At 39.7% G+C, this 12,970-nt stretch overlaps 1 protein-coding gene across 2 annotated transcripts in view; it reads left to right on the top strand.

Moving 5' to 3' along the window:
- Positions 1-12,970, top strand: part of EPB41L4B (erythrocyte membrane protein band 4.1 like 4B) — a gene marked incomplete at both ends in the record, with an annotated part of 163,375 nt that overhangs the window by 65,815 nt on the left and 84,590 nt on the right. For both annotated transcript variants that reach the window (XM_084283244.1, XM_084283245.1), the window contains 9 exons: positions 465-543; positions 3,590-3,634; positions 4,390-4,442; positions 9,208-9,328; positions 9,928-10,015; positions 11,047-11,135; positions 11,464-11,533; positions 11,706-11,875; positions 11,972-12,087. In XM_084283244.1, the coding sequence (XP_084139370.1) occupies positions 465-543; positions 3,590-3,634; positions 4,390-4,442; positions 9,208-9,328; positions 9,928-10,015; positions 11,047-11,135; positions 11,464-11,533; positions 11,706-11,875; positions 11,972-12,087 (831 nt within the window). The remainder of the gene's footprint in view (positions 1-464; positions 544-3,589; positions 3,635-4,389; positions 4,443-9,207; positions 9,329-9,927; positions 10,016-11,046; positions 11,136-11,463; positions 11,534-11,705; positions 11,876-11,971; positions 12,088-12,970) is intronic.

The following is a 12,970-nucleotide window of genomic DNA, read 5'->3' as shown; positions in this document are numbered from 1 at the left end:
TGGTCAGTCTCATGTTAGTAGTGATGTATGTTGATAATTTAACAAAACTGATGTGTTTGATTATTTTTTAGTTGCTTGTGCCCAGTAGCAGGAAGCATCACTCATTCCCCTCTCATTCCCTCCCATCTGCCCACCCCTCAGCAACTGGCTGTGTACCTGGAACTTGCTGTCATTCATAGCATGTTACAGGGCACATGTCTCTAAATAAAAATGGGTTTCCCAAATGTACTGTTGCTTGAATAATGTAACGATTAGAGTATCATAAGGCATGGTAGTCCTCTATTGTATTTTTGCATGCATCTTAAAATTTAATGACATGAAATATTTGCTTCTTTGAAGAATTTGAAAGCGTACTTCATTTGGGGTTTCTTTGGTTGTGGGGTGGTGACTATTGCTGTGCTTTAGCAGAACCACAACTAGTTTAAACTTTTTTTTTTCCCCATTTAAAATCTCTGCGTATACAGTTGGACCTCCGTACACATTGCATTTTCGAATTAAGTACTATTCATCAGAACCGAACAACCTTCATGAGGAGTTTACAAGGTAGGAACTACCCATGGTTCAATGACGCCTTGCCCTGAGACTCAGAGGTGGTTTAATAATGGTGCAAAAGCAGCAGAATTATGGGAAGAACAGACTGCTTGAGTTGCCTGGGTGGGTGATTGAATCTCTTTCACGTTCCCACGTGGTGCAGAAGGTATAAATGCTGCGTTGCATAAAGACATCTTAAAATACCCGGAGATCTTTTGTTTAAATCTGGTGGGCTGTTTTCTGGGCTGTGAGCACTACCCCTTGCTGGGTTCACAGTACCCAGGTGTGATCTGGAAGATATTCTGAAAACTGGGAAAGGAGCACCTGGAGGAGAAGGGTGCCATCCTTCTGTCATCTTGGTGTGGCAATCATCTACCTTAATGTTCCTGTATCGTTTTTGGATCTGTTTCTCACAGTGGGGCACTTTCTATATCTTCTCATTTGCTTGGTAATAATCACAGTACTCCCAGTCAAACTTAGGATGTTCAAGGATTGTTGATTGTTCTAGTTCATGTACCTGTGATGTTTACAGGAAACTCGGGTCTGCTGGCCTATGTTTACTGTCTCTTGTCCTATCTGCTCTGTTGACCAATTATTTTTGTCACTGCCTAAGACAAGAAGATCAAAGAGCTAATTGTCACCTATTATGAGACCGCTATGGAGGCCTTAGTATCCATTATCAATTTAGTGCAGCAGTGGTGATCCAAAGGAAGGGCATATTCCTATACAACACGTAATTAACCTACAGAACTCCCTGCCAATTACATGATTGAGTGTTAAGATCTTAGTTCAAAACCCAAGATGACTTTTGGGCTTCTCTAATGAGAAAATGCAGTTAAATTAGTAGGGATAATATGTGTTTTCTGAAAATTGATATGTCTTCATACATCGGGGTATGTCTGACAAGTATTAAATTTCCCCTGTGGTCAAATTATTCCATTACTGTCTACCACAAGATTTCTTGCATAATCCTCTGAAGCTTACAATCCTAGTTACTGTGAGTGGTGGATTTCTGAGCTGTATGATCGAGTAAGACATTTCCTCTGAAAGTATTAACATCTGATTCTTTGTGATCTAATTATTGCTGAAAGGTAACATTTTGGAAGACTATTTTAATTGGAAAAGCACTTTAATCACCTAAATTTTCAGTGCTACGAACATATACATTTTTAAATTATAAGTTTGACAGATACCACTGCAAAACTGTGGATGAAAGATGAAAATGAGTTAGAAATTGATTTTACTCTGAAAAAATAGCTGTAGTTTTTCTTCTATATTGAGGGAAAGTAATTTTGAATGCTGCTGTTTTTCTTTTTTTTTTTTTTTTTTAGAATCTTTATGCTGGCAGGGTCATATTTTCCATGTATCACACGTATCATGTTGAGTAAAAAGTAAAGATTAACAGCTATATAGTCAGAATTTTTCCAAGTGGAAGTGGAATAGGAGGAAGAGGAGGAAGAAAAATGATCATTAACAACAGTAACCATGAAACTGGGGGTAGTTGTTAAGGGGTTCCCTGCACAGATGTTTTTAGTAGGATATCCAGTTCCTATTGCAGCTGTAAACATTGCACTCTCATAATTATCACAGTAATGTGGAAGTGGTGAAACCCTTCACCCTACTATGTCCTTTATTGATTTAAAAACAACTGAAATCCGGCACATTTTGGGTGATATCTGCTGTCGCTTTTATGGGACCTGGTTAAGTTAGTTAAGATAGAAAAACAACAGAGGAATGTGTCTGTACATGCGCGCCGTGGAGGATTTTTAAGGTATGCTGCCCTGGAATACCAACAGGTGAGGTGCAGATGCTTGTCCGTCTGCATACAGAGAAGGAGCAGAAGCCATCGCAACCAGAGCAGAGCTGCAGTGCTGCACACTGAGCTGGCGCTGATGAGAAACACTGCTCGGATTTTTCTTGCAAAATCAGATGAGTTCATGGGACAGCAGATCATCAGGGAGAAACAATAGGAACAGGAAATACACTTGTCTGTCGTTAATCTACGCGTGCAAATACCCAGGTTTGGCATGTCAGGTATTAGCCAAGTACATGAATCAGAAATGTGACACAGAGCTAATGTGGATAAATCTCATTCTGCTTTAGTGTATCACAAGAAATCTTTTTAATCTTCCTTTTCAGTTCTGTTCTCCTGTCTGATTCCAATCATTCATTCTTCACCGCGTTCACAGCACGTCCTCAGTGATGCAAAGCACTTTGTCTTTCTAGCATCCTGTGTAAAGATAGGAGAGGTTCTCCTTTACATGGTTGACAGCAGTGCTTCATGCCTTCTTGTCTTGCTGTGCTCATCATTGCAAGCCTCACCCTCAGCATGCAGAGCAGTGCAGAGCCTGCTTGTGCCGTCCTGTCCTGTACAGAGCTCTCGTGTGGCCTCGGGCACTTCTGCATGCCTCAGACCTCAGCTCTGAGTGGCTGTGAAACATGAAGCATGCCTGGAGCTGGAGATTAACAGGAGCTTAAAATACTACAGTTTGCAGGCTGTAAATACCTACTTGGCCTTCAAAATAAATGTGTGGGCTCCTTGGAATTCAGGTTTCTGTTATTCAGAGCTCTTCTGTCATTTAAAGTGAACATTTGGTCTCAACTTTTCCTTTAGCCCAGCTTTAATTTCTTCCATGTTCTGTATTTATGTTTGAGGAGGTAACCCCAGAAGTCTTCATACCTTTATCTGTGTTTTGTGTCTAAATGCCATAGTTTACTTCTTGCCTGAACCAGTTCAGGAAAACATTGGATTGTCAGTAACTTTTAGGTTGCTCCTTTGTGTGCTTGGAGTGGAGCACAGTGTTTGTGACCTGGAAGTGGACGATATACTGGGCACAAGCAGTAGGTGAATAAGAGTCCCTTCTTGAAGTGTAGCAAAAGTTTAAGGAACTTTGAAGGTGGCAAGGTATGTCTGAATGATCCCAAAGGCCCTTTTGTTTAAGAGGAAAGTAATGAAAATGTTGTGACTACTCAATGAGTTGGGGTATTTTTCCAACCTTTGGGGCTAGAAGGGTGACACTGTTATATAGTTCTGACTTTTTCAATTTTTATTTGTCAGGTACCTGTTTGTATTACAGCTCCGACAAGACATTCTTTCAGGGAAGTAAGTACCTCTTCGCTCTTGCAGCTGTAATTTAAAGTATTTATAATAGTTAATCTCTTAATGACATAAAAATTTACTTTGTGTGATCTTTTCCATTCTTTACGGGATTCATGCACAGATTATAAATGTGGTGTACAGTTCTATAAGCATTTCTTCCCTTTAGGATACAGAAACGTATGACTTTGTGTAAATATAACTGAAAACTAAAATGGGTAAACACCTTCTGTGGATTGAGCAGGTGATAGAAATATATAAATAGGGCAAAGACTGTCCTGATTTTTATGACTTTAAAATGTAGCATAAGCTTGCCGTATTTTTCAGTCTGACAAGTAAACTGGAAGAGGAAAAGATGATGAAGTGCATCACTCTTTGTACAAGTGAATGCTTCAGAAAATATTTTGTATGTTTATAGTCTCACCCTGGCCAATAAATTCATATCTGATCTTTATTGTTTTTAATTAAAAATAATGAAAACCAACATGGTTGTCTCTATTAGTCAAGCTTGTTTTATAGTAGACTATATCATGTGTTCGGCACTACTGAGACTGTACCAAATGAGAAAATAATCATATGCAAGTAAAAATTAATTTTAGACGTTTTATATCATTAATAGCTTGTGGTTTAAGAGATCTTGTGGAAGTTTGTGTGTCCCTTTCATCTGTCAGACTGCTTTTTAGCTGTTTGGCAAGAAATCACTTAGGAAAAAAAAAAAACAACATTTTTTTATAGCTTGTTTTTTCTTTTCTTTTTTAAAGACTGAAATGCCCGTATGAAACTGCTGTTGAACTAGCAGCTCTGTGTCTTCAAGGTATGCAGCCTTTTGAAAGTGATTTGCCTTAATGTATTTAAAATGTTCACCTACTGGTTTCTTCTCACACTTGGTTACTACTGTTTTCTCATTGATAATACATTGATGCCATTTCTTTATGTGAGGAGAAGAATTTCAGGGAGATGGCTTTTGTGTCTTCCCTCCACTCATAACTCCTGAACAATATATGCCATACAACATACGCCATACACATTTGACAAGGGAAAAGAGCCTCAAAAGCATGAGAGAACAAAGGTTTCATGGAAACCAGGGGCTGAGCAGAGAAGGGAAACCACAAATAGATCCCTACTGAAGGAGAAGCCATGGTGTGTGTGCAGTGTTATCTGCTGAGCCTGAAGCTGGCCCAGCAGTACACGCTTTATGGTACGCCAGCCCCTGCAGGTGTAGCCTTCAATATGGGCTTCCTTTTGTCTGGCCCATGCTTAGGAGAGATCCTAAGCAGTATGTGGAACAGGAGATGGTTGTAGCACAAGGGAGCGAAAGGCAGGTACTGGGGAGGAGAGAAGTACATGGAAGGATGAGAACTAAGGTTCATTTGAGGCAGTTTGTTTTGCAGGTAGGGAGAAAACTTGTGTAATGAAGCTTTAAGTTCATTTTTTCTAAAAGAAAGTGTCATGATCTGGATCATTCTATACTTATCAGCAGCAAAATGAACTGAAGTGAGAAATACTGTTCTTGTTCCGCTGGTGGCTGGCAATGACACATGGAGTCATGCTACTAAGAGGCAGAGTCTCTTAGTTTAACAGAGCAATGAAAATGACTCTGATTCTAGATGGACTTGACAGTTAAAACTGGGAATTCATTTCCAAACAGCAACAGGTATAAATCTTGAGGCAGAAGGTTATGTCTGGCTTTCCATTTGCGCCTGCCTGGGACAGCTCTGACAGCTAGGTGTGCAAAGAACTGCTGCAGGCAAACGCCATTTGTGGTTTTGAGGTGGAAAAAATCTGGAGCCTGTATTTGATTCATTGCTTCCATTTTCACAGATGAAAACAACAGTATCCTCACCCCTGGTCTAAGCAAGGACAACCAAGCAAAGAATGATAGGTTGACGCCTCAACATTTTGGATAGTAATTAACACCTGTAATTAACACACTAAGTAAATGTAATGCAATAGCCATCCATCATCCATTTGTGGAATATAGGTATTTATAATGTCTCCAATTAGGTATAAAACCTACGACTTCTGGACACTGTATGTGGGAACATACCGGAGTTGTGGTGGTATTTTTATATTTTTCTGCAATCTATTTTTGTTTTCTACTATTTTGACATCATTGCAATAATTTTTTCCAAAATTCTTTTACCTACTACAACCGATTTATTATCTCTGCTGGCTTATGCTATAATTAGCATTTTTCTGTAACATTTATTGCATTTTTATTGATGCTGGAATCTTTTAATTCAGCAGAAGAGTCTAAAGAAATGTCAAGCGCTTATTCCCTCCCCAGTAGGTTACCTTTACCCAGAACAATCCAATCTTTCTGCTTAGTTTGGCTGTCCTCAAGGTAAGGAAGAAGCTAAAAGGCTATTTAGGAATAGGTACTCTAAAACCTCTGAAAAAGAGCCCTCTTCTATTTATAGGACATCTTTCAGTTTCATTATGTTTTCTTTATCAAGGAGATTGTTATGCTATGTTAATTCTTCCTTTGTTTCAAACAACAGTTTTGCAGGCTGGCATTTTGCATGAATCCTCTTTCAAACATAAATCATTGCTTTGTTGCCAGCCCTGTGAAGGAATTCTCTGGAAAATGACACTGATTTGCAGTATGGCATAACTTGGAAAGCAGATGCATAATCACATGCTTTAATTAGGGGTTAGCCACATAACGGTTATAAACAAAAAATACTTGAGTTATCACTGGTAGAATAAGTTTTTAACTACCTCATTAGTCTTGTTCGGGTTTTGTATTTAATCAGGTATGCTTTTGAAAGTAGTAATTAAACTCAAAAGGAAAAACTTTTTTCTCAGCTTTCCAGCTTTCAATTTAGAATTGAAAGACCATCATCAGATCTCTTCATATAAACACTGTAAACTTTTTTCCCTCTGTATAAACGAATCGACAGTGTATTTACTATGAACATGTTTTTGCACTTTTCAGAAACTTCTAGAAACTTCTTTTTGAAAGTTGTCTCCAGTTCATGCAGTTATTTACTTAAGAACATGGATAGTGAATATAAACATGCTATGTAACCCCCACTCCTCCAATAAAGAGAGGAAAAGAGGATGGGGCACGCCAAAGTATGATGTTCTGGCATAAAACCCCAAAGAAAGTGATGGGTCCTCTGCTGTCCCCATGTTTTGAAAAATATTAGTGCTCCTGAGCCAGATGTTGGAGAATCCACCACATCTTCGGGGAGGTTATGCCAAAGATTCATTGTTCTCACTGTAAAATATTTTTACTCTTGTAAGTCAGGATGCAGTCAGGATGCCCCCTGGTACAATTCATCTTGCCTCTTGTCTTTTCCACCTGTCTCCTGGTAAAAAGGGAGTCTGTCATCTTCATTTGCTACTCTTCAGGTGCTGGAACATAGTGATGGTCTCTTCTCTGAGCCTTCTTTTCTCCTGGCTGAACAAACACGGTTCCCTGAGTCTATCCTCATATGGCAGGCTTTCCAGTCCTCTGATCGTCCCAGTTTGGGCCTTTTTCAGCCTGCCCACACCTCTTTGGGATAGCGGGGACCAAAACTGAACACAGTGCTCCAAGCGTGGCCTGACAAGTGCAGAGTGGGATAATTAAGAGTGGGACTTCACTGTCTCTGCTGGTGATGCCCGTACTGGTGCAACCCAGGGTCTCAGTGGCTTTCCTGGCAGGGGCAGCACACTGTTCACCCATACTGAGTTTAGTGTCCACCAGGACCCCAAAGTCCCTTTCCACACAGCTGCTGCCTAGCCACGCAGGCTCTTTCTTACTAGCTGTTGTTCTCAAGACCATTTCTTAGAGCTCTACAGATCAGAAGGATGACAATTTATTTGCCAGAAAATGAGTAAATAGTAAGTGCGGCTATTGAGAAACAAGGCTGGTTGTATTTTTTCCTAGTTAAATGAAATAGTAACGCCTTTGCTTCCTTGCTTCTGCCTTAGCACCTCCTGGTATATTTTGTCCTACGTGCTCATGATACTTTTGAACAGTGGTTCTCATCTTTACATGTCCTCCTTATGGCATAATCAGCTTTCATTCTCAGCTTTCTCTCAGTTAAATGGTAGAGGAATCGCCCATGTTTTTCCTAGATGGTTGTCAACACATCAGACTTGGTTTCTTACTCTCTTTTTTTTTTCCCCTCTTTTTTCCTTTGAAGTCCTTACTGATGTGTTTGTAGCTCCCCTCTTACGTACTGGAGATTGGACTGCCAGTAATTCTTAGCACCATCTGTGTTAAATAGGCTTCCAACTTAGATAACGCAGCAGCAAAGCTGAGATATCTGATGAAGATGTATAGATAAGAATACTGGAACTAACCGTGGAAGGATACTGGTGAAAAGGAAAGGGGAAAAAAATGTGTTACAAATGAAGATCAGTGAACTCTGTTTAATATCCTCAGGAATGCCAAATGTCGAAGCCAGGGCTAAATGTTTGAGCATAGCTCGAGTACTCAAACACCTCGTACGTTTTTGATTAAGGGATCACATTTTACATGTAAATTCATATGTTTTAATGTATCCTGCTAGGTATTTTGGAAACTTAAGAAACTTTATTTCCTTTAAATATTTCAAAATCCAGAAAAGCGGCTGAATTAATGATTTATGAATCTTGGTTAGAAGTTTCTGCACATGGTGTGTAAAGCTGCCCTGAAGCACTGAAACTGTTTTCTTCAAGGGCTTTCATTTCCCTCTATATTTTCCTGAAGAGGCACCGACTTAAAAAGCACTGGTTTGGAATCACAGCAAATGTCAGGTGATGTGGTATTGCTGAAGAGTGTATTTGCCACTGCTGTTTGTGTCTCAGACCTGAAGCGGTGGCATTGCAGTGTCTGTGAGGCTGAGAAGTTCCCGGAGCAAGGCATGTCTCAGGCACAACACAGCTAAGGGCACAAGTCACTGAGATGCTTAACACCTGCATCTCCTCCCGAGCTCAGCAGAGCTTGCAAGAGTTCTGCTCCTAGAAAAAAAAACTATAGCAGGCCCTACCTAAGTAAGTAGAAAGTGATACCTCAATTATGGAGATACTTCAGCATTGCTTTCCTTAAAAATTACTTCATCTGAATATTACGTCACCATCGTGGTTTAAAACAAACAAACCTTACCAGTAGTTACTTGAGACTGGGCATTGTCTTTGTGTTTGGATGGCTACCCTAATGTAACAAAGCAAGCAGCAGAATGGGGAATGTTTGGAATGAGAATTATGATGTCATTGCAGCCAGAGGAAATTTCAAAGTAACCTTTTGTCAAACAGTAGTGCATTGATTTTTTTTTCTTTTAATAGAAACTTTATTTCCTTTAAATACGTAAAAATCCAGAGAAGTGGCTGCAGTTCTTAAATGTTAGAATTGCTTACCAAGAGCTTAAACTGCTCTTGTAAATAAGTTTATTTCATTTTGCTGTAAGAAGTGTTTTGAGTTTGTGGTGGGTTTTATGATTGTTTTTAATATAAAATACGTGCAAAAGTGTGTTCTTCTACAACATACTTAAACAGATGAACTATAACTATCTTTGTGGCAATTATTAAATTTAGTGTTTCTGATCATCCGCTTTTTTTCTTTTTTTTTTTTCTTTTTTTTTAACTTTCCAACTGATTAATTACAGCTGAACTGGGAGAGTGTGAACACCCAGAGCACACACCAGAACTAGTGTCTGAATTCAGGTTTGCACCAAACCAGACTGAAGCAATGGAATTTGACATTTTCCAGAAATGGAAAGAGTGCAGGTAGGGTACCTGTGTGGGAGTGGTGTCTAGCAACAGAATGTTTTCTTTTCTTCCAAAGTCTACAAAGTCTACAAGTGTCCCCTTAGCAAACATAAAACAGCAGTTACGTGAGTTGAGAAGTATACTAGACAGAAACCTCCTCCCCAGAAATAATTAGTTTTTAGTTCAGGGGAGATTGGTGGGGTTGAGGGTTTTTGTTTGTCTTTTCATTAGGTCATTTTGTAACAGTTCAAGCAGTCTTTTTTTTTTTTTTTTTTTTTTTTCTTTTTTACTGTTGGAAACAATCCTTTCTCTTTCATGCACACACACAGTTCTGTGTTCAGGATAGTAGCAAAAACTTTTTCTGTGCTTTAGTAAATATGGTACATTTCAGTGATCCTGTTTTACCTGAGCTCTCATCCTTATTGGCAGTTTTAGACCTTTTTAAGTTTTTGTCTCTCTGATCTATTTTCACTTGGAGAGAAGAAGGTAAAAGCATAAGATATCCTTGAAATTCCTTTAGTGTCATTAAGATTAAAGGCTTGAAGAAAAGGAGCAAATTTTAAAATCTCTAAAACAGACAAAAACTTTGTATTTTAAACTAATTTTTATATTCTTAGGGGAAAGAGCCCAGCGCAGGCTGAATTATGCTACTTGAATAAAGCAAAATGGCTAGAAATGTATGGTGTAGATATGCATGTAGTTAAGGTAAGACACATCTTGTATTTTATTTTACTAAGATGGGGCCAGAAAATTGAATGGAGATGCCGTTGGCAATCCAGGCAAAATTGTCTGAATTCAGGCAATGTCACTTAATTTAATATACTGTCAATTAACATAAAATTTTAATTACCGGTTTGGGTGCTAAGGGGAAAAAGATAAGATAATAAACCAAACACAGAAGCTCAAACAATTTTCCTGCCCATTTCCTAGACTCGCCTTCAGTCCAGCACTACTCTCCCTTCTTCCTAGCATCAACTCCGCCTTTTTCCTGCAGGTTACACTCAGTCCCTCCCAAGGCAAGCCATAAGGTTGGGGGTCATCTGCATAACAGTTTATTTGTGCTGCTTATTATTTCTTTCTCACTTCTCTTTGCTGAGCTGTGCTTGTTACTGCTGCGTGGGTTGCCCACAGGCTTATGTTCCCTCAAGGCCATCCCTACCCCGGGGGGTTCTCTGTGGGCTGCAGTCCCTGGGGGCTATCCCTTCCCCAGCGTGAGGTGCCTGTGGGCCACAGCTCCTCAGGGTTAGACCTGCCCTGGTGTGGATCACTTATAGGCCATAGTTTCTCAGCAGTGTCCCTGCCAAGGTATGAAGTGGCCGTGGGCCCTCAGATGTACCATAGGCCCTCCTGTGTGGACAGGCTCTTCCCAGGAGTGCATCTCCAGTCATGTCCCTTTCCACATGTTTTTTCCCATGTTCCTCAAATTTTCCCTTTTATGCCAACTTCCCCTGGCAGCTACAGCTTGCTCTCAAACATGTGGGAGCTGTTTAAGAGCTCCTTGGGTATCAAAGCTGTCTGAGGCAGCACAAGGCCTCCTCTCACAAAGGGTGCCCTGCAGCTGTCTGCTGCCAAAGCTCTCTGGTTTACACCTGACACAATTGTGTATTCTTCTGCTCTGTAACATTAAAAAATGCAAACTTAATTATAAAGTTTAAAACCTCTGAATTTTGATACACCATATAGAAGATTTACACTACTAACTGCATATTGATTATTGATTCTGTGCTTGCTTGTAGGGAAGAGATGGTTGTGAATATGCTCTTGGACTGACGCCAACAGGCATATTGATCTTTGAAGGAGCAAATAAAATAGGCCTGTTCTTTTGGTAATCTGCTTTTGTTTTATATTCCTTTCTGTTAAAATGTTGTAATTCTTCTTTACACAAAGAGGTCTTGACTATATTTTGTAATGAAGATTGAATCTACAAGTTGAAAATAGATCAGAATTTAAATTGGCCTGGTTAGAAGTACAGCTAGCAAATAATGTGAAATACTTGTTAAAATATAGTTGCATTTCCAGGGCTTCATAACAAAAGCATTGTTGTATTCTGAGGTGTTTCAGGATTGCAAATCCTCAGAGAGTTTGGGGGATTGTCCTAGATTACAAAATTATATTTTTTCCATTAATTTTCTGTTTGTTTCCTGTGTGTTTAGGCCTAAAATCACAAAAATGGACTTTAAAAAGAGCAAACTAACACTTGTGGTTGTAGAAGATGATGAACAGGTAAATTTCTTCACTTTCTTTGGCCTGATCCAACAACGTGCAGAGAGTGCTGGGACTGATAAGAACACAAGGGAGGCTCAGCACACTGTTGGACCAGGCTGCATTTCTCTTACCACAAGCAGTAACTAATATCATGCATGCCAACTTCCAAAGCTTTTGTTTCTGCATTTAGGGCAGAGAGCAAGAGCACACATTTGTTTTCCGGTTAGACAGTGCCAAAACGTGCAAACATTTGTGGAAGTGTGCAGTGGAGCACCATGCTTTCTTCAGACTACGAGCCCCAGCAAATAGTAAATCTAGTAGATCTGACTTCATAAGGCTGGGATCACGCTTCAGATTCAGGTATTTAGCAAAGTAACAACAAGATACTTGTTTTACAGAGGAGCAGGTACGGCATCCAGCAAAAGGCAGCTGTTAACTTTATTTTTGTATTTTAAGTGGGCGGACGGAGTATCAAGCCACACATGGGACAAGGTTACGCAGAACCAGCACGTTTGAAAGACGGCCCAGCAAGCGATACCCTTCTCGAAGGCATTCAACGTTTAAAGGCAAGTGTAGATATGTTTGCTGAACTTGCAGGTGTTAATTCATGATACAAATGTCATATTACAGCCATAAAATCTGCATCAAAATATAAACAGAAAAACACAATGTCAGACCACTTAAAAATCAGAACTGACATGTTTTTTCCTCCCCGGTCAGAGTCTGTCATTCATATCTACTGGTTTTAATCTCTGACTATGCTTAATTCTTCTATTCCCCCATCTTTGGAGAATGAGGTATCTGTGGTTCCTTTTGTTGCTCAGTAGAGGAGAGAGGAAAGGTTGCATCAAACTCAAATGAGAGAAAGCATGTAACATGCTAACGTGCTCTTTGGAAAAGTGTACTTGTCATCAAGGGTGGAGTGATGTCCAAAAGTCTCACTGACTTGCTTATCTAGCCAGACGGTTTTAGGGTTTTTGAGTTTCGCTGTGTTTTGCTGACTCTACATGATCTGTTTGTTTTTTCTGGGGTGGGGGGGCGTCCTTTGGGGACCCAGGAGTTGGACTCGATCCTTGTGGATCCCTTCCAACTTGATTATTGTACAATTCTATGATTCCAGACCCTGAACTTAACCACCTTTCACCGGGAGTTAAAGCATGCTGAATTTGAATGCAATGACAAGAAATTGATTTCTCTTTATGGCTTTGTCATTTTTACATCATAACTTAAGATGAGATTTTTATTCCTTGTAGAAAAACCTAGGAAGGAGCACTGCAAGACATCCCTCTCTAAATTACTTTAGGCTGGAGGTATAGTTGCTGTTTGGAGCAGAGTGAGCTGATAGTCCCTTGGGATGTCTTTGGATTCCTATGCGTTCCTAGAATATGAACCTCAGTTCAATTAAAAGTCCTTGTGGTATTACGGGGGCATGTTTACTTCCTCCTCACGTACAAA

Source organism: Netta rufina (genome assembly GCF_964035555.1).
Source record: "Netta rufina genome assembly, chromosome: 2".
NCBI classification, from domain to species: Eukaryota; Metazoa; Chordata; class Aves; order Anseriformes; family Anatidae; genus Netta; species Netta rufina.
This window is presented reverse-complemented; position numbering and strand designations above follow the sequence as displayed.